At 48.0% G+C, this 20,156-nt stretch overlaps 1 protein-coding gene across 17 annotated transcripts in view; it reads right to left on the minus strand.

The window, feature by feature from the left end:
* Window positions 1-20,156, minus strand: part of TCF3 (transcription factor 3) — a 133,748-nt gene that overhangs the window by 47,493 nt on the left and 66,099 nt on the right. For all 17 annotated transcript variants that reach the window (XM_063147192.1, XM_063147189.1, XM_063147188.1 and 14 more), the window contains exons 6-8: window positions 14,854-14,918; window positions 10,172-10,301; window positions 703-752 (exon numbers count right to left, since the gene is read on the minus strand). In XM_063147192.1, the coding sequence (XP_063003262.1) occupies window positions 703-752; window positions 10,172-10,301; window positions 14,854-14,918 (245 nt within the window). The remainder of the gene's footprint in view (window positions 1-702; window positions 753-10,171; window positions 10,302-14,853; window positions 14,919-20,156) is intronic.

The raw sequence follows: 20,156 nt of genomic DNA on the forward strand, positions 1-20,156 counted from the left end.
CTAACCGTGGCTTAGCCTGTTGTCTGAACAGGCCGAAACTCTCCTCTCTGAAAGACAAACGGAGGCTCAGGCTGGGAAGCCCTCCCTCCACCCCTTGGACTGGCTACTGCTGTTTTTTTTTTTAAAAAAAACAATGTCCGTGCAGAGGAGGGGGCATTTCCAAAACTTAATGTGAGTTTAAAAAAGAGAAGAGACCTCTGCCCCAAGGAGATTACATGTGGCAGACTTGCAAGAATAACGTGGAATGGCCTCCCTCAGGAAGCAGGGGGCTCTCCTTCATTGGCAGTTTTTAAGTCAAGGCTAAAAACCTGGCTTAAAAATTCCGTGGCATCCGCAGTAGGAGGTGGGCTGAATGACCTCTGGGGTCCCCTTCCAACTCGAGGATTCTGCTTTCACTTCCCCACTGCCCGATACCTACAGCCTCTAAGATCCTGACCGCCCGCTGAGTTTGTCCCCTTTCTACCCATCAACAAGATCCGTACAAGTGTTTTCCTTCCGCCAAACCGGACTCGTAGCCCTGGTCTCAGCAGCTACACACCTTCACAGCATTCCAAACCTGGCCTTTCCCAGGCAGCTAGCGGCAGAGATGCTCTGTGACATCACGGAAACGCAGCCAATGGAAAGGGTGGAGCCTTGCAAGCGACCGCGGCAGACTTTCCGACCAGCTACTACAGATTTGTAGAGGTGGAAGAAGCGACTTACCGAAGAGGGCAATCCGGGAGGCACCTTTCTAACTTTTTTCGGTTGTCCGTCTGAAAGAGGCATGGGGTGGGGGAAAAGATTTTTAAAATAAATTCACATAACGCCTTTACACATTATAAAGAGACAGTCCTGGGTGGTCATTAGCCTTGATTCCGCTTCAAATCCTGCCTTGTAGGCATGCCGAAAAACCAGGAGCAGGCAAACTCCTGGTTTGTTACCTAGGGAGTTACCTAGGGAGGTCGTGGGCTCTCCCACACTAGAGGCCATCAAGAGGCAGCTGGACAACAATCTGTCAGGGATGCTTTAGGGTGGATTCCTGCATTGGGCAGGGGGTTGGACTAGATGGCCTTATAGGCCCCTTCTAACTTCTATGATTCTATGATCCATCTGTCAGGGATGCTTTAGGGTGGATTCCTGCATTGAGCAGGGGGTTGGACTCGATGGCTTTGTAGGCCCCTCCCAACTCTGCTATTCTATGATTCTATGATTCCACCTTGTCTTATTGTTATGAAGGTGTCCTGTTTTTAAAATGCGAACTCCTGTAGTCATGATTGTGCTATGACTTAAGCAAGTTTAAAATACAAAACTGCACATGCTCAGAGGGCCAGGATCTCTTCTCGATCATCCCAGAGTGCAGGGCACGGAATAACGGGCTCAAGTTAAAGGAAGCCAGATTCCGGCTGGACATCAGGAAAAGCTTCCTGGCTGTTAGAGCAGCATGACAACGGAACCAGTGACCTAGGGAGGTTGTGGGATCTCCCACACTGGAGGCATTCAAGAGGCAGCTGGACAAGCATCTGTCAGGGATGCTTTAGGGTGGATTCCTGCATTGAGCAGGGGGTTGGACTCGATGGCCTTGTAGGCCCCTTCCAACTCTGCTATTCTATGATTCTATGATACTTGAGGATTCCAGGATCTACTTTTCACGCTCCAGAGGCCCCAAGAGCCACCAACCAGGAGCAAAAGATACACACTTGGCATTCCAAAGTTCAGAGCCTGGGGATTTGTCTTGAGCACCAGAACAGAATGGAGCTCCCAGCCCCCCACAAAAACCCACTCCTGGTCACCCCAAGGATCTGAGCTGATGGTGACCGAGCAAGAAAGAGATCTTGGGATTGTGGTGGGCAGCTTGAGGAAAATGTCCACCCAGTGGGCGGCCGCTGTAAAGAAGGCAAACGCCACGTGAGGCATTATAAGAAAAGGAATTGAGAATAAAGCGGCCAGGATCTGCCCTTATACAAATCGATGGTGCAACCACACTTAGAGAACTCTACACAGTTTTGGACACCACACCTAAAAATGGATATTATAGAGCTGGAAAAAATGCCACTGTCAGGGATGCTTTGGGGTGGGTTCCTGCCTTGAGCTGGGGGTTAGACTCGATGGCCTTGTAGACCCCTTCCAACTCTGCTATTCTATGATTCTATTTTTGGCATTCACAGTTTCGGCGTTTTGCTCGGTCTTTCGTTCCTGTTAATTGCCTACCATTTTGTACTGCAGCTTGCATTTCCAATTTTACTGTGTCCATAAAACTTTAAACGTCTTTGCTACCACAGATATCGGTATATTTTTCTTTTTCTTTTTTACTGTCTAGACTAGAACCCACCCCCATCAAAATCAGGGGTCTGGAAACAAAGCCCTATGAAGAGAGACTGAAAGAACTGGGCAGGTTTAGCCTGGAGAAGAGAAGATGGAGGGGAGACATGATAGCACTCTTCAAATACTTAAAATGTTGTCACACAGAGGAGGGCCGGGATCTCTTCTCGATCCTCCCAGAGTGCAGGGCACGGAATAACGGGCTCAAGTTAAAGGAAGCCCGATTCCAGCTGGACATCAGGAAAAACGTCCTGACTGTTAGAGCAGTACGACGGTGGAATCAGTTGCCTGCTGAAGTTGTGGGCTCTCCCACACTAGAGGCCTTCAAGAGGCAGCTGGACAGCCATCTGTCAGGGATGCTTTAGGGTGGATCCCTGCATTGAGCAGGGGGTTGGACTCGATGGCCTTGTGGGGACCTTCCAACTCTACTGTTGTGCACCCCTGTAACCTCATAAGGGAGAGGTCTGTCCACTCTATTCCCCTGAGGGGGTCTTCCTGCAGCAGAGCGGAGCGGACAGGACTATAACTCTGTCCTTCAGCCTACCGATCCACCCCACCCCTCCCGGGTTCAAACTGTAAAGTTATGTGCTGGTTAGGGAAGTTTGCTCCCAGGGGAGCAAACTTCTCTATTCTATGATTCTATGACATTTTGGACTCTTTGGCCATGATGGGTGTTCGGGAGTCCCAAACATCTGGTGGGCACCAGGTTGGGGCACAGATGTGGCTCAGCTAGCATGGCCAATAACGAAATTGGGAGAGGCTGTTATAAATTATATTTTGGGGTGGGTTTTTTTCTTTTTGCTTCTCCAAACGTTTTTAATGTGCAAATACATACACAGATAAATTCATTAAAGAAAGCAACTCTGCACTTCTTAATTTTTTGGGGGGGGGGGGGCAATACCCTCAAAAAACAAAGGAAAGGGACAGAATTTTGTGAACCGCCCAGAGAGCTTCGGCTATTGGGCGGTATAAAAATGTAATAAATAAATAAATAAATAAATTGACCAAAAAAAAAAAAAAAAACCAGCTGGATCAAAGCGTTAAGATTAAACTTCCGCTCACCTGTGAGGTTTGCTCAGAAGCAAGGGAACTAGCTTTGCATCTTTTAAACTGAACCTTATAAAATTACGCAGCTGCCCTAACGTTTTACGGATTTTCATGTTCTATTGTGTTAAGGTTTCATTGTTGTTGTTGTTTTAAAATTAAAAAAATACATTCAGGTTTCATCTTTTATCCATTTCCTCGCTCCAGCCTGGGACGTTTCGCATAGATTGTCCCTTTTTTCTTTTTCCGGGACGTTATATCTTTTCTGTTTATCTCTTCCTTTATTTTATTCATAGTTATTTTCTGACATGACTTCTTTTCAGGCGTCCCGGAGCGTCCCACAGGCCTCCGCCAGAGTTGTGCTGTTCATTTCTTTCTTCATATATTCTACATATTTTTGCCAATCGTTCTTAAAATTATCTTTTTGTTTTATTCCTTTTTGTGATGGTAATTTCAGTGGCGATTTCTCGCTGCTATAAGGCTTCAGTGTTTGAGGGGCTCTTTAGCAAAGAAGGCGGTATATACCCTATTTCTTCGATTCTAAGATGCACTTTCCCCCCATATAAACATCTCTAAAAACGGGGTGCGTCTTAGAATCGCAGGTGTGTCTTAGGTTTTTTTTTCCCTTCTGTTGGTGGTACTGAAATTAGTGTGCGTCTTAGAATCAACGGCATCTTACAATCGAAGAAATTGGTCACGAAGAAACGAAATCAGTTCCTCGCAGTCTCTCTCATGGTGCAAAGGTTTGCATTGAGCAGGGGGTTGGACTTGATGGCCTTACAAGCCCCTTCCAACTCTACTATTCTATGATTCTATGAGTCTGTGAATTGCCAAGCCTAGACACCGAGCACTAAGACCCCGCGGGAGCGCGATATTTTTATGGAATGAACCTGCCGGATGGAACAGGTGGGTCTCATTAGTTAGAATGCGGGGATGAAAGGAGGGAAAAGGCGGGGGGGCAGGAAATCATGGGGTGTGTGTGGAGTGAGAGAGCACTCAGTAGGTGGAGCAACACTCCAGTGAAGATTTTGGGCAAATTTGCTGCAGAGGCACAACCTTGCACCGGTTCCCATATGAATGTTACAAGAAGTGTACGTCCTGCCTGAAAACCCAACAGAAAGAAAGAATCGATTCTGTACCACTGAGAAGTCTCAGTGGCAATGTCATGCCTCTCTCTTTCTCTCTTCCGACCACCCGTTGAAGCCCCAAGACCATTATTATTATTATTATTATTATTATTATTATTAATAATAATAATAATAATAATAATAATAATAATAATAATAATAAATTTATTAACTACCCGCCTCTCCCTTTGGATCGAGGCGGGGAACAACATTAGTGCAGGAATCAACACATTTTTTAAAATTCTTGATTTTACATTAATCTGGCTAGGCCTGCCGGAAAAGGCTAGTCTTCAAAGCTGCCTTAAAATCACACAGAGAGTTAGTTTTACGAATCTCCTCCGGCAGGCCGTTCCACAATCTGGGGGCGACAGAAGAAAAGGTCCTTTGGGAAACTGATGTCAGCCTAGTTTTAGCTGACTGAAGTAAGTTCTCCCCAGAGGACCTGAGTGTGCGGGGCGGACTGTAGGGGAGAAGGCGATCCCGCAGGTAACCTGGACCCAAACCATGTAGGGCTTTAAAGGTGATGACCAACACTTTGTACTTTGCCCGGAAACTAACTGGCAGCCAGTGGAGTGATTTTAATGTCGGGGTAATATGCTCACCTCTAGATGTACCGGTGACCAACCTGGCTGCCCTATTTTGAACTAGTTGACGTTTCCGAACTAGGTACAATGGTAGCCCCATGTAGAGCGCATTGCAGAAGTCAAGCCTTGAGGTTACCAGCGTGTGCACTACTGTCTTTAGGTCTTCTGACTCTAAGAAGGGGCGCAGCTGGCGTATCAGCCGAAGCTGATAGTAGGCACTCCTGGCCGTCACGTCTATCCGAGCTGTCATTTGGAGCGACGGATCCAGGAGCATCCCCCAAACTGCGAACCCAGTCTTTCAGGGGGAGTGTAGCCCCATCCAGAACTGGCTGACACACCTCCAAACCTAGGTCAGAGCCCTTGACAGCAAGCACCTCTGTTTTGTCTGGATTCAGCTTCAGTTTGCTTTTCCTCATCCAGCCCATTACTGCCTCTAAGCATTCATTCAGAGGAGACGCACTATCCTTAGATATCACTATCATTCAGAGGAGACGAACAAACATTTATATACCACCCCACAGCCGAAGCTCTCTGGGCGGCTTACAAAAGTTAAAAAACGTGACTATTAAAAAGAACTAGACAAAATTTAAAACCATAAAAAGCATGGAATACAAACCAGAACACCCAATATCCATTTAAAAGAACTATTCTGGGGTCAGTTAAGAAACTCCGCATATGCTGTCAAATGCCTGGGAGCAGAGAAAAGTTTGACCTGGCGCCGAAAAGATAACAATGTTGGCGCCAGGCGAGCCTCGTCGGGGAGATCGTTCCATAATTGGGGGGCCACCACTGAGAAGGCCCTCTCCCTGGTTGCCATCCTCCGAACTTTCCTCGGAGTAGGCACCTGGAGGAGGACCTCGGGACCACAATACCTCTCCCGACATGAACCCACCCGTACACTGCGCTCAACATCTAACGTCCTCCTCCGAGTGCCCACTCCGAGGGAAACTCAGAGAATGGCAACCAGGGAGAGGGCCTTTTCAGTGGTGGCCCCCCAATTATGGAATGATCTCCCCGACGAGGCTCGCCTGGCACCAACATGATCTTTTCGGCGCCAGGTCAAGACTTTTCTCTTCTCCCAGGCATGGAACAGCATTTAACAACATATGCTGACTTTGTTTGTTTTGAACGGACCCCAGAACTGTTGCTTTCAAATGGCTACTGTTGTTTTTATGCTTTTGATGGTTTTATATTTTATATTATTATAAATAATAATAATAATAATAATAATAATAATAATAATAATAATAATAATAATAATGTGCCCACATCTTTGAAGCCTATAGTGACATCTTCAGCCCCTGGGAGCAAACTTCCCTAACCAGCACATAACTTTACAGTTTGAACCTGGGAGGGGTGGGGTGGATCGGTAGGCTGAAGGACAGAGTTATAGCCCTGTCCGCTCCGCTCTGCTGCGGGAAGTCCCCCTCAGGGGAATAGAGTGGACAGACCTCTCCCTTATGAGGTTACAGGGGTGCACAACAGTAGAGTTGGAAGGGGTCTTTAAGGCCATCTAGTCCAACCCTCTGCTCAATGCAGGAATTCACCTTAAAGCATCCCTAACAGAAGGTTGTCCAGCTGTCTCTTGAAGGCCTCTAGTGTGGGAGAGCCCACCACCTCCCTAGGTAACCGGTTCCATTGTTGTACTGCTCTAACAGCCAGGAAGCTTTTCCTGATGTCCAGCCAGAATCTGGCTCCCTGTAACTTGAGCCTGTTATTCCATGTCCTTCACTCTGGGAGTATTATTTATTTATTTATTTATTTATATAGCACCATCAATGTATTGAGTATTGAGTAGAGAACCTGGCCCTCCTCTGTGTGATGACCTTTTAAGTATTTGAAGAGTGCTCTCATGTCTCCCCTCCATCTTCTCTTCTCCAGGCTAAACAGGACCAGTTCTTTCAGTCTCTCTTCATAGGGCTTTGTTTCCAGACCCCTGATCATCCTGGTTGCCCTCCTCTGAACACGCTCCAGCTTGTCTGCGTCCTTCTTGAAGTGTGGTGCCCAGAACTGCCCAGATTGCTGGAAGGCTTTGCTGTATCGGACTAAGGGCTATAACAACCCGTGCAAAGTTGGGGCCGTTCCCTGTGAAGCAGAGACCTGACTCTTCAGGTCTCTGCTTAACAGACCCCACACTCCAAATCCCCCCCCCCCGCCTACTGTGTTCCGTAAGAGGGGGGAGCCGAAAAAGAAGAAAGAGAAAGCCACATGGCCGGTTCTCAAACAGGTCTCCATTCCTTAGATTCTTTGCCCACAATGAATGCCAGATGTCTGGATTCAGAGGCGTTTCTCCTGAAGGCAAAACCAAAGGGCCACCCCATAATAAGCGGAGAAAGGGGCTTCGAGAGAGGTGGAAGAAAGGTGTCTGAAGAAGCGGCACTCCAGAGCAGCTGCCTCTGCAATTATTTTTATTTATTTATTTATTTATTTATTTATTACATTTGTATACCGCCCCATAGTGGAGGCTGTCTGGGCGGTTTGCATACCTGCCCAGTGCGCCTCTAAACCAGCTGATGCACACATCCAGTTTGGGGCGCAGGAGAAGAAAGGGGGCTGGACCTCGTGGGCAGAGTTGACTGCAGGGAAGGGGTTTTGCTAGAATACATGCAGCCTATCCATAGAATCAAAGAGTTGGAAGGGGCCTATAAGGCCATCTAGTCCAACCCCCTGCTCAATGCAGGAATCCACCTTAAAGCATCCCTGACAGATGGTTGTCCAGCTGCCTCTTGAAGGCCTCTAGCGTGGGAGAACCCACCACCTTCCTAGGTCACTGGTTCCATTGTCGTACTGCTCTAACAGCCAGGAAGTCTTTCCTGATGTCCAGCCGGAATCTGGCTTCCTGTCACTTGAGCCCTAAGACATGATGGAGAGGTGTTTTGGCCTACAACCCCACGTGCTGGCTAAGGGGAACTGTAGGCTAAAACATCTGGAGGGCTGCAAGTTGTCCAGCCCTGACCTAAACGGGCTGTGATTCATTTTTTTGGATTGGGGGAAACAGCCCTTTAGCCAATGGGGCTGCAGTGAGATTTACCCACAAGGCTTGCAGCGTACATAATCCTCCGTTTTTATCCTCACAACAAGAACCCTGTGAGGTAGAGGTTGGGCTGAGAGTCTGCAACTGGCCCAAAGTCACCCAGTGGGTTTCCATGGCCGAGTGGGGACTCGAACCCAGACCTCCCAGCTAAAGTCTGACACTTTAGCCGTTACACCACACTGTGATGTTGCGTCTGATGAATCCATGCACCTGATGCCAGAAAACATTTGTTAAGGTATCAAAGCTTATTGTTTTAGCCGCAAAAGACTAACCCAGCTACACCTCTGGAAATAACAATCATAATAGGAAATAACCACTTTTTCATTATTAATGTTATTACATTTCTCTTATTATTAGTAGCAGGCCACACATTAGGCTTTTAAGTGCCACAAACACCTCTGGAAATAAATCTTGCTATTACGATGATTACAAAGGCCTTCATCATAAGCTCAAGTGCCAGAAATGGGTGTTTTGGGGACAGTCCCGGACTCTCAGCCTAACCTACCTCACAGGGTTGTTGGGAGGATAAAATGTTGTGTTGTTTTATGATCTCCCGTTTCAGCTGTCTACAGGCATCATCATACCATAGGTTAGCCTTCCTTTCCTTAGTAACAGTGGTTCAGTAGCTGCCGTGATCTGGGCGTAGCAATCTATTACTACCGTATTTCTTCAATTCGAAGACGCACTTTTTTGCCCAGATAAACATCTCTAAAAACGGGGTGCGTCTTAGAATCGCGGGGGTGTTTTAGGGTTTCTTCTCCTGTTGGTGGCACTGAAATTAGTGGGCGTCTTACAATCGATGGCGTCTTACAATCGAAGAAATACGGTATGTCCGGTTCTTTAGAGGTGAGCAGTGTGTTTCTCAGGGCCTGGAGACTCTCAGAGTGCCGTAGATCTTCAAGTGCCCATAGGTCCACATTTGCCCATCTTCGGCAGCGGACAGAGCTGTCTGAGGGACGAGTTAAAATTGACGTCTCATTGTTTGTCGGAACTTTATTTACACAATCCATCTGTACAACCAGCGGCTGGTGGTCGCTGCATGGGTATACGTCTACTTTAAAAAGCTTTATGAAGCCAAGGGCTGCTGGCGATACTGCTACGTAATCAATTAACACTGGCACCTAAATGGCTCTTCTCCATTAGCCCCTGCCAAAGGAAGTGAGGCAGGTGGCTACTAGGAGCAGGGCTTTCTCCGCTGTGGCACCCCGGTTGTGGAATGAGCTCCCCAGAGAGGTCCGCCTGGCGCCTACATTGTACTCCTTTCGTCGCCAGCTGAAGACCTTTTTATTCACTCAGTATTTTAACACTTAATTTTAACTTAAATTTAAATTATACTGTTTTAACTCTGTATTTTGACCTTATATCAATTTTGCTGCGTGGTTTTTATCCTGGTTGTGCTTTTGATACTGTATTTGGTATTTGTGTTTTTAACCTGTTGGTTGTTTTAGGATGGTTTTAATTTTTGTGAACCGCCCAGAGAGCTTCGGCTATTGGGCGGTATAAAAATGTAATAAATAAATAAATAAACAAATAAATTATAAAAGTGAACTCCCCTTTCTTATCCTCGGGGGGAGGTACCGTTCAGGGTTGGGATTGAGGCCTGGCTTAGGAGGTGGACAGAAATGGGGTTTTCTCGTTCAAAAGACTAGAAGCCAGGGAACATCCAAAACAGCAAAATTTCTCTACAGACCATAATACTAAGGGACCTGCCTCTACAAGAAGTGCTGCCAGCCACCAGCTTAGATGGCTTTTAAACTCTCTCCTGGAGGGGACTGTCTGTGGACAGTCAGGATGAGCCTCCATATTCAGCGGTGGTCTACCCCTGAACACCAGAGCACCACATCTCTTGCCTTGACGGCACGACTTGGCCTGATTCCACAGGGTTCTGACGTTCCTAGCGAACCGTAGGAACTTCACCAGTTTTCAAATTCGGATTGCTGAAATGGAGCTTCCTTACTCAGAGGCAGTCTACTCCTGAACGCCAGCTGCCAGGTTACAGAGGGACGGCTGTGGCTCGTGGGCTTCCTGAAAGCGCTGCCAGCCAAGAGCTGCTCCATCTGACACCCTTCGCGGGAGCCACTTACCTATGCTGCTATCTGCTCCTCTCCGGCGAGGATTGTTGGCGTACGGATAGTACTGCGATCCACCCTTCACCCCCGTGGGGGACAGCGTGCCGGGACTCGAAATCCCCATTTCGCCGGGCAGAAAGCCAGGCTGTCAAAGAAAAGGAGCAGAGCGAAAACAAAAAACACACCGTCACACATGAAAAGGACACAAGCGGAACACACCCCTTGCGTGGGGGAATTTCGAACGGGGGCACGGCTTTCCAAAACAGGGCGTGGAGGCCTGCTGCGTCTTTGCAGACCTGACGATCAGCTACGGCAGGGGTCCGGCCCTTTCATAAGCATCATCACGGTCATCCTCTTAAGAAATAAAATAAAATTAAAACCAGGAGGGGCAAGTGTGTGCCAAGAAAAGCATCCGTGGGCACACTGGGTCTCATGGGAGTCTGCACTGCCTTGGATCCGAACCCCGAATCCGAAGCGGACCCGAGGCGGTTCGGGCAAAGGCCGAGGCGGCCCGAAGCCGAAGCCAATCGGCTCCAAAGCTTCGGGCTGCCTCAGCGCTTCGGAGCCGCCCCCACCAGTCTCCTTTCCTGCTGCCTCCGTCGCCACCGCCATCTTTCTCCTGCCGCCGCCATTGGAAATGAAAGGGAGTAGGCTGCGCGATTTTAAGATATCACGCGGCCTACTCTCTTTCATTTCCGCTGGCGGCACCGGAAGCCGCCAGAAGAAAGATGGTGGCGGTGACGGAGGCAGCAGGTAAGCCCCCCCCCTCCCCAGGTAAGTGGGGAGAGTTTTCTGGGTGTTGGCTGGGCACCCAGAAGACTCTGAGTCACTTCGGAGGGCCCGAATTTCGCTTCGGGGGGTCAAGAACCCCCGAGGCGGATCAGGGTGCTTCAGGGGCTCCAGGGCGGATCGGGGTGGTGGTCCCTGAACAGCCCTAGGTCTAAAGTCTGGCAATATAGGGGTATACTGCCACTGTCCAGGGAGGTTTTGTCTAGTTTGATTTGCTAGATGGACGCTCAACCGGAACCTAAATGGAACTTCTCAAGGGCACCGTAATAAGGCCAATGCAGCTATCCCCATAAAAATCTCCAAAGAAATGTGACCGTGGGCAGGGGAGGGGATCTAAGTCCGAAATCCCATTTTTCAAAAGAGGTTCTGCTGCTGTGGTTATTGGACAGGAGAGCTAAGTGGACCCTCCTGTGTCCAGGGCAGTCTAGCTGTGAATACCACGTGCTGGGGACAACCGTGGAGGGCAGTTTGCCTTGTGGGCCTCCCCAGAGACATCAAGCTGACCTCTGTCGGAAGCAAGATGCTAAGAACGGTTGTTTTTAAATGGATACTGTTGTTTTTATGTTTTTGATGGTTTAAAATGTTGCATACTTTTTCACGTTCCCGGTTTTAAACTTTTGTAAACCGCCCAGAGAGCTTTGGCTATGGGGCGGGATATAAATGTAATAAATAAATAAATGAGATCAATGGGTCTTTGGTTTGTTCCAGAAAGGTCAATATAAATATATCACATTAATATTCTTAGAGTGCAGATATACTGGTCACCAGATATACTGAGTGGCTGGAAACAAGATACCGATTTAGTTGGACTCTTGGTCACAATCCAGAAGAGCTTTTATTTTTATTTAAGACAGAAATCCACGATGGATGGATCCATCGGTGTTGATTTACCCGTGACAGCAAAATGAAGCCTCTGTGTCCAGAGGCAAGCTACCCGAGAGGCAAATGCTGAGGTCAAAACAACCGGGCTTTTCCCTTCAGGATTCCTAGAAGCATGGAAGAGTAGAGTTGGAAGGGGCCTATAAGGCCATCAAGTCCAACCCCCTGCTCAATGCATCTTGACTGGCTACTGCTGGAAACAGAAGACTGGGCTACAGGAAGCTTATATTTTGCTTTTCTGATGCGCCAACTCCCCCAGGGCTGATTTTGCCCCCTCTCGCCAGGAGGGCCGCTGCGGTGGACGATGGACCTCATGCTCTTCTTGAAGGCTGTGGGGATACTGGGAGTTGCAATCCAACAATCTGGGGGGCACCAGGTTGGGGCTTAACCACGTTCTTCTGCTTTGCTTACACTGTTTTCTTTCCTCAGGACTTGGCAGCCCACAGAACCTACCGAACCCTAGAACCGGTTCTGCAGGAGCCTTGCTCAGCCTCCCTGGATGCCCCCTTCCGTTCCGGGGCCCTGTCTATCGTGCCTCGCCTCTCCCCTCCTGCCAGGAAACTGCCTTTAAAAAACCCAAACCCGTAACGTTCGAACACAGGGCCGGCTGGCAGGTCTCCTGTTCCGATTTTAAAAATTAAATCCACTCTGGTGCCGAAAGCCGTCCCCGCACAGCTGTTTTAGGAAAACACATCAGGAAAACATCCTTCATGCGGAGCTGGGGCGGGCGGGCGGTGGAAGCTACGGAAAAACTGGTCTAGATTTTTAAACCACCACCTCCTCTCTACCCACACTTATTTCTTAATAAAGTTTTTTTCCCCTTTAAAAAAAAAAAAAAAGAGTTGCAAAATTCACATGTGCAGGCGTGTCTGTTGCACAGCTCTGCCCAGCCGGAGAGAGAATCTGTTTGATGTGTACAAAATGGAGGCCCTGTGCACATCGGTAAAGCGTCTGAAAGAAGGAGCTGCAAAGCAGAAAGGCCCCCCGTTCGAATCACGCCAGGCTCCCCTGAGCAAGCTTCTCTGTATGAGCCACAAACCTTCGCACGAACGCTGCTGAGTCGGAGCAAAAGACTCACCTAGCCCCAGTGCACTGTTTCCGGCCCCTGACAGCCCAGATGCTTCTGGGAAAACTCCAAGCGGGGCCTGAAAGCACCCCCCCCGTTCTTTCCCTGTGTGTGATATTCAGAGGTAAACTGCTCTTGAACACAGAGGTTCTGTTTAGCTATGATCACAGAATCATAGAATAGTAGAGTTGGAAGGGGCCTACGAGGCCATCAAGTCCAACCCCCTGCTCAATGCAAGAATCCACCTCAAAGCATCCCCGACAGATGCTTGTCCAGCTGCCTCTTGAATGCCTCTAGTGTGGGAGAGCCCACCACCTCCCTAGGTCACTGGTTCCATTGTTGTACTGCTCAAACAGTCAGGAAGTTTTTCCTGATGTTTTGTCACACTGCTCTACCCGTCAGGATGATTTTCCTGATGTCCAGCCAGCTGGACATCAGAAAAAACATCCTGATGGTTAGAGCAGTTTGAACGAGTTACCTAGCGAGGGGGTGGGCTCTCCCACACTAGAGGCCTTCAAGAGGCAGCTGGACAACCCTCTGTCAGGGATGCTTTAGGGTGGATTCCGGCATCAAGCAGGGGGCTGGACTGGATGGCCTTAGAGGCCCCTTCCAACTCTACTATTCTAGGATTCTAAGTTACAGGAAGCCGGATTCCAGTTGGACATCAGGAAAAACTTCCTGACTGTTAGAGCAGTACGACAATGGAACCAGTGACCTTGGGAGGTGGTGGGCTCTCCCACACTAGAGGCCTTCAAGAGGCAGCTGGACAACCATCTCTCAGGGATGCTTTAGGGTGGATTCCTGCATCAAGCAGGGGGCTGGACTGGATGGCCTTAGAGGCCCCTTCCAACTCTACTATTCTAGGATTCTAAGTTACAGGAAGCTGGATTCCGGTTGGACATCGGGAAAAACTTCCTGACTGTTAGAGCAGTACGACAATGGAACCAGAGACCTAGCAAGGTGGTGGGCTCTCCCACACTAGAGGCCTTCAAGAGGCAGCTGGACAACCATCTGTCAGGGATGCTTTAGGGTAGATTCCTGCACTGAGCTGGGGGTTGGACTGGATGGCGTTATGTACCCCTTCCAACTCTAATATTCTGTGATTCTATGAGAGTGCAACGAGGCTCCGTATTCAGAGGCAATACACCCAAGAACCAGTAACTGAGGATTAACAGGAAGAAAGGGTTTGTATCCTTCAAGACCTCTTGTGCGCTTCCTGGCAGGATCTGGGAGAAGGAGATGCTGGACTCGGGGCCATCTCAGGAAATTTGGCTGCCTGACGCAAATGGTGTCCCCCCCCCACCCATCCAAAGTTAGGTTAATTATTTCGGTACACATGCCAGAAAATGCCATCTGGCCCCCTCCATGGCAGTAAAAAGATAGTGACAAGGTATATAACTAAGAATAGAGCTGGGGAAAGGGCAGAAAAGGGCACCTCAAATGATTTAAGGGGTTGGAGCATCTCCCCTACGAGGGAAGGTTACACCAACTGGGATGGTTTAGCTTGGAGAAAAGGAGGCTGAGGTGAGACAGGATAGAGGTGTACAAAATAATGCAAGGTATAGAGACATTTTTCTCCCTCTCTCAAAATACTAGAACCCAATGGGGTCTTCCCATGAAACTGATGGGTGGGAGATCCAGGACAAATAAAAGGAAGTCCTCCTTCACACAGCGCAGAGTTAAATTATGGAACTCACTGCCACAAGATGTAGTGATGGCCACCAATCTGGACGGCTTCAAAAGCGGGTTGGATCAATTCCTGGAGGAGGCGAAGGCTATCAAGGGCTTCTAGCCCTGATGGTTTTGTGCTATCTCCAGTATTCGAGGCGGGAAGCCTGTGTGCACCAGTTGCTGGGGAACATGGGCGGGAGGGTGCTGTTGCACTATGTCCTGCTTATTCATCCCCGCCCCGTGTTAAGAATGCTTAAAAAATTACAAAGATAAATAAATAGATTTTGTTTACCTGGTTGAGGGCTGGCATGCCCGCGTCTCTTCCAAACGGATAGGTGCCTCGTTCCGTACCTTTCCCTAAACACAAGAGAGAAAACATTCGGGCGATCATTTGAGACTGGGGTGTGATCGAGGTAGCCGCATTCTGGCACTGAGCAGGAATTTGGACTAGATGACCTCAAGGAACCCTTTCAAGTGCATGACACGGAATAACGGGCTCAAGTTAAAGGAAGCCAGATTCCGGCTGGACATCAGGAAAAACTTCCTGACTGTTAGAGCAGTGCGACAATGGAATCAGCTACCTAGGGAGGTTGTGGGCTCTCCCACACTAGAGGCATTCAAGAGGCAGCTGGACAACCATCTGTCAGGGATGCTTTAGGGTGGATTCCTGCATTGAGCAGGGGGTTGGACTCGATGGCCTTGTAGGCCCCTTCCAACTCTGCTATTCTATGATTCTATGATTCTAACGTTAAGACCTGGACAGAATTATTATTATTATTATTATTATTATTATTATTATTATTATTATTATTATTATTAATATCACGCCTTTTCCCCAGTACTGGGACTCAAGGCGGTTTACAAGATTAAAACATGTACAATTAAAACATATAAATATAAATTATAGAATTAAACCTACAGTGAAATTAAAAACACGTTAAAAATTTAAAAACTGTAACCGGTTAAAAGGGGAGGGGGGATCCAATATATTAACACAAGTCCAGTATAGTTCCCAAAGCCTGCTGAAACAAAAAAGTTTTTGCCTGCCTCCGAAACTGTAGCACAGAGGGAGCTGGGCAGGGAGTTCCAGAGCCTCAGAGCAGCCACCGAGAAGGCCCTGTCCCACGTACCCATCAGGCGTGCCTGGGATGTCAGTGGGGCTGAGAGAAAGGCCTCCCCAGAAGATCTCAGAGCAGGGGCAGGCTCATAGGGGAGAATACGGCCTTTCAGATCAGCCAGCAGGGATACCTGCTGGTCTTGATTTCTTTTAGTGCGCAATCCTACGATTTACTCCCTTGACAGTGCAGAGTGCATCGTGGGAGGAGCGCCAGAGGGGATCATTACCTCCTTCTCCTCTTGCTCTGCATTTCAATTTTAACTCGGTGTTTTAAATTTGTAATTTTGCATTTCTGCTGTTTTTATCTGGTTGTGCTTTTATATTGTTGTTTTATACTTTGAATGTTTTTAATTTTTGTGAACCGCCCAGAGAGCTCTGGCTGTTGGGCGGTGTAGAACTGTGATAAATAAAAATGCAATAAATAAATAAATACACAGGGCACAATATTTGTACGGTGTAACACCTACTTTTAAAAAATGTTTAAAACAAAACATTCAATAAAAGCAGACCTCGGACGATTTGCACAAAGGCTCAAACCAAGCATCTCCCAGTCTGAAATAACGGTCAAAGCCAACCCGGTGCCCTCCAAGATGTTTTGGAAAACAAAGCCCACGTTGTTGGCCTTGCTGGCTGGGGTTGATGGGAACTGTAGCCCAGAATATTTGGAGGGCACTAGGCTGGTCTAATTGGTGTGGTGTCACCGGTGATGCACGGGAAGCCATGCGCTGCCATTCCATGAAAGAAGGGCGTTTTGCCGCCCACATCGTCCACTTCACTCAAGAGGCTTAGCATTAAGTAAACCGGAGGTCAAAGGGTTGCACGGCAAAATCTTTTAACTGACCTAATTTTTTTTTTTAAAGCGGTTTAGGAACTAAATTTGCCTACACAACTGCTCCCCACGGCATAAAAATAGCCCCGGCTGGTTTCGTCATGAGGTTGATCAGGTCTAAACCACAAGGCGGGGCGGGGGGGGGGGGGGGTTGGTTGGTTGGAATAGCATCATCCCAAAAGGAATGACACCCGCCTTCCTTCTTTCAAGACCTGAGTTTACTCGGGCTGCTAGGCTGGGCCACAGAATAATCTCTGTGGGATCAGGGTGAGAACCGAGAAAAAAGTTTTCCTTGCTCTCGAGTGGAAAAGCGCTTTCAGAATCTGGCACTGGGGTTAGAGAGACCCCAAATAAGTAACAAGTTTTTTTAAAAAAAACCTGGGGGTGCATTTGCCAACATCAATTGAATGTTAAAAATAATTGCTCCATGATGCTAGCCGAAAAAGTTATTCAGTATTAATACCTAGGGGGTCTCAGAGAAGCCCCCTCGGTACTTTGGGATTCAAATCTCCATGAGCCCCTGCCAAAGGAAGTGAGGCAGGTGGCTACCAGGAGCAGGGCCTTCTCTGCTGTGGCACCCCGGCTGTGGAATGCACTCCTGAAGGAGGTTCGCCTGTCACCCGCACTATATTCTTTGAGGTGAAGACCGTTTTATTCTCTCAGTATTTTAACAGTTTAAAGGAAGTGAGGCAGGGGGCTATCAGGAGCAGGGCCTTCTCTGCTGTGGCACCCCGGCTGTGGAATGAGCTCCCGAAGGAGATTCACCTGGCACCTGCACTATATTCTTTCAGGTAAAGACCATTTTATTCTCTCAGTATTTTAACAGTTCAAAGGAAGTGAGGCAGGTGGCTACCAGGAGCAGGGCCTTCTCTGCTGTGGCACCTCGGCTGTGGAACCAACTCCCCAGAGAGGTCCGCCTGGTGCTTATACTGTACTCCTTCCGTCGCCAGCTGAAGACCGTTTTATTTTCTCCGTATTTTAACACCTAATTCAACTTAAATTTAAACTTTGCTGTTTTAATTCCGTATTTTAACCTATATCAACTCCTGCTGTGTGGTTTTATCCTGGTTGTGCTTTTTATATTGTATCTGTGTACTTAGACTGTGGGTTGTTTTATTACGCTTTTTATGCTTTTAATTTTTGTGATCCGCCCAGAGCGCTTTGGCTATTGGGCGGTATAAAAATGCAATAAATAAATAAATAAAATCAATCAATCAATCAAAGCTCCTAGAATTAGAACTTGTTATTTTTTAAAAATGAATTAAAAATACATGACTGGCAAGCAATGCGCCCAGGTAGAGGTAGCTAGCAAGTTTGTAGCACGTCTGGGGTCGCTTAGGGCATGTCTACGCCTACGGGCGTAGATCACAGAATCATAGAATAGTAGAGTTGGAAGGGGCCTACAAGGCCATCAAGTCCAACCCCCTGCTCAATGCAGGAATCCACCCTAAAGCATCCCTGACAGAGGGAGATGGTGATCGTGAGACCCTCCCCCTCCGTCTACATGCGGCGGGCGTCGTCCTGGGAGGACGGAGGACATCGCGCCCGCCATTTTGGGGATTTTGTTTTTAAAGGAAAACGAGCGCACGAGCGCTTGAACGCAACTGTAATTTTTTTTAAAAAACCGCCAGCCCAGATGGGCCCGATTCCAGGATCCTCACATTTACTCGCGAGGAGCCAGGACCAACTGGGACGGCGGGCCACACCTCCTGCAGTCTCGGGATCATTCCGAGACCACGGGAAACGTTGGGATAGAAGGGTAAGGCGATATCCCGGGGAAAGGAAGGAATCCTCCCTTCTTGCTCCCGGGATCCCCTGTGTGTCATGTGGATGCCCCATCTAGCCATGCCCTTAGTCCCCCACGTACGTGGTAAAAAAACCCACAGAGCTACAAAGGCAGGCATCACTTCCTTGCAGTGCGTCCAACGCCGGCGTGGCGGCACACGTGAGCCGACTTTGCCGGGATGTAGAGCGGGGGAGGCAGTGGCCTTGGACGCAGACGCCAACGCCACGCAGGCTCTGGAGCTACACCCGGCCACGCGGTGAGCACATCATTTGGTTCCCGGAGGGCAAACAGGCCGAGAGAAAGCCACGCACGGACACAACATGTCAGCAGAGGTTTAGGGTCGTGCCAGGTGTGCCAGGAAATTCCATCAATGCCAAACGGGCAACTTCCTTGGCCCACTGGAAGTTCACCCGTGGACGCCTCCAAGGGTAAGTCCCTTCCCCTGTCAGAGAAGTTAGGGATATTCCAAAAAATTATACCCTTGACAACTCCAGAAGGAGATTAAGAATGGACGTGCTGGAAGGATGGTGAAGGAGAGAAAGTGTTTTCCAGAGGAGTATTTGAAAATAGAACCATAGAATAGTAGAGTTGGAAGGGACCTATAACGCCATCGAGTCCAACAGGAATCCACCTTAAAGCATCCCTGACGGATGGTTGTCCAGCTGCCTCTTGAAGGCCTCTAGTGTGGGAGAGCCCACCACCTCCCTAGTTTATTGTCATACTGCTCTAACAGTCAGGGCATTTTTCCTGGCGTTTTGTCGTCCTGCTCTAACGGTCTGGACCTTTTCCTTGATGTTTGCTCTAACAATAGGACCTTTTTCCTGGTGTTTTGTCGTGCTGCTCTAACAGTCAGGAAGCTTTTCCTGACATCCAGCTGGAATCTGGCTTCCTGTCACTTGAGCCCCTTATTCCGTGTCCTGCACTCTGGGAGGATCGAGAAGAGATCCCGGCCCTCCTCTGTGTGACAACCTTTCAAGTATTTATTTTCCAAACGGGAAAATAAATGAGCAGGCAAGAGAAGTAGATGTGTGGAAAGTAAGAACGTATAGATTGTAAGCAATCGGGGGCCAGAGACTTCATGGCTAAATAGAAATTGAGAGCATTATCTGATGGCTTGAATACGTGAAAATGATATGGTGATAAACCTTGGAGGGTTCCACTCTAAATTTTAGCCGCGGCTCCTTTTGCAAGCCAGTTGCGTCCTACTGACGAAGAATTCTCGAAACAGAACTCGTACCGGACTACTGTTTATTAGATGCTTTATGAAATTATTTATTAGACGCATCGTTGATTCTTGTCATGAATGTTTAGTGGCTGCCAACTTTTTGTAAGCTTCATTATGAATGTTTGAGGAACATCTTGTAAATGTTATCTATATGCCTGTCTTTCGTACATTTGTGATATCTTTTGAATTATTTGTCTATAAAACTTTCTTAGTACCTTTGTGGTTGAGTATTATCACTCCTATTGTACTATTGTTATTTCCAACCACAGCCTTCTATTTTACTTTATGGCTAAATAGCTATACACATCTCCTCCAAGGAACCCAAATTCACTACAACAACCCTGTTAGGCGGCCAAGGCTCAAAACAAGGCAACTTGCTCAAGTCTGCTCAGTGAACTTCCTCAGCTCTGTGTGTGTCCTGGGCTTGGGGAGCTTAACCATGGTGAGTAGCTACCATGGTTAAGAGGAACACAGTAACCATGGTTGCTACACTGGTTTCAGAATTCCACGCGCCATCTGACAAAAACAGTTAGTAAACGGGAGAGGGGGGGAAGATTTGATAGGGAGCTCGGAGGAATTAAAAAAAACCACGTCATGTGTAACCAGAGTTAGCAATAACCATGGCTTGCTAACCGTAA

This window comes from Elgaria multicarinata, chromosome 23, assembly GCF_023053635.1.
Source record: "Elgaria multicarinata webbii isolate HBS135686 ecotype San Diego chromosome 23, rElgMul1.1.pri, whole genome shotgun sequence".
NCBI classification, from domain to species: domain Eukaryota; kingdom Metazoa; phylum Chordata; class Lepidosauria; order Squamata; family Anguidae; genus Elgaria; species Elgaria multicarinata.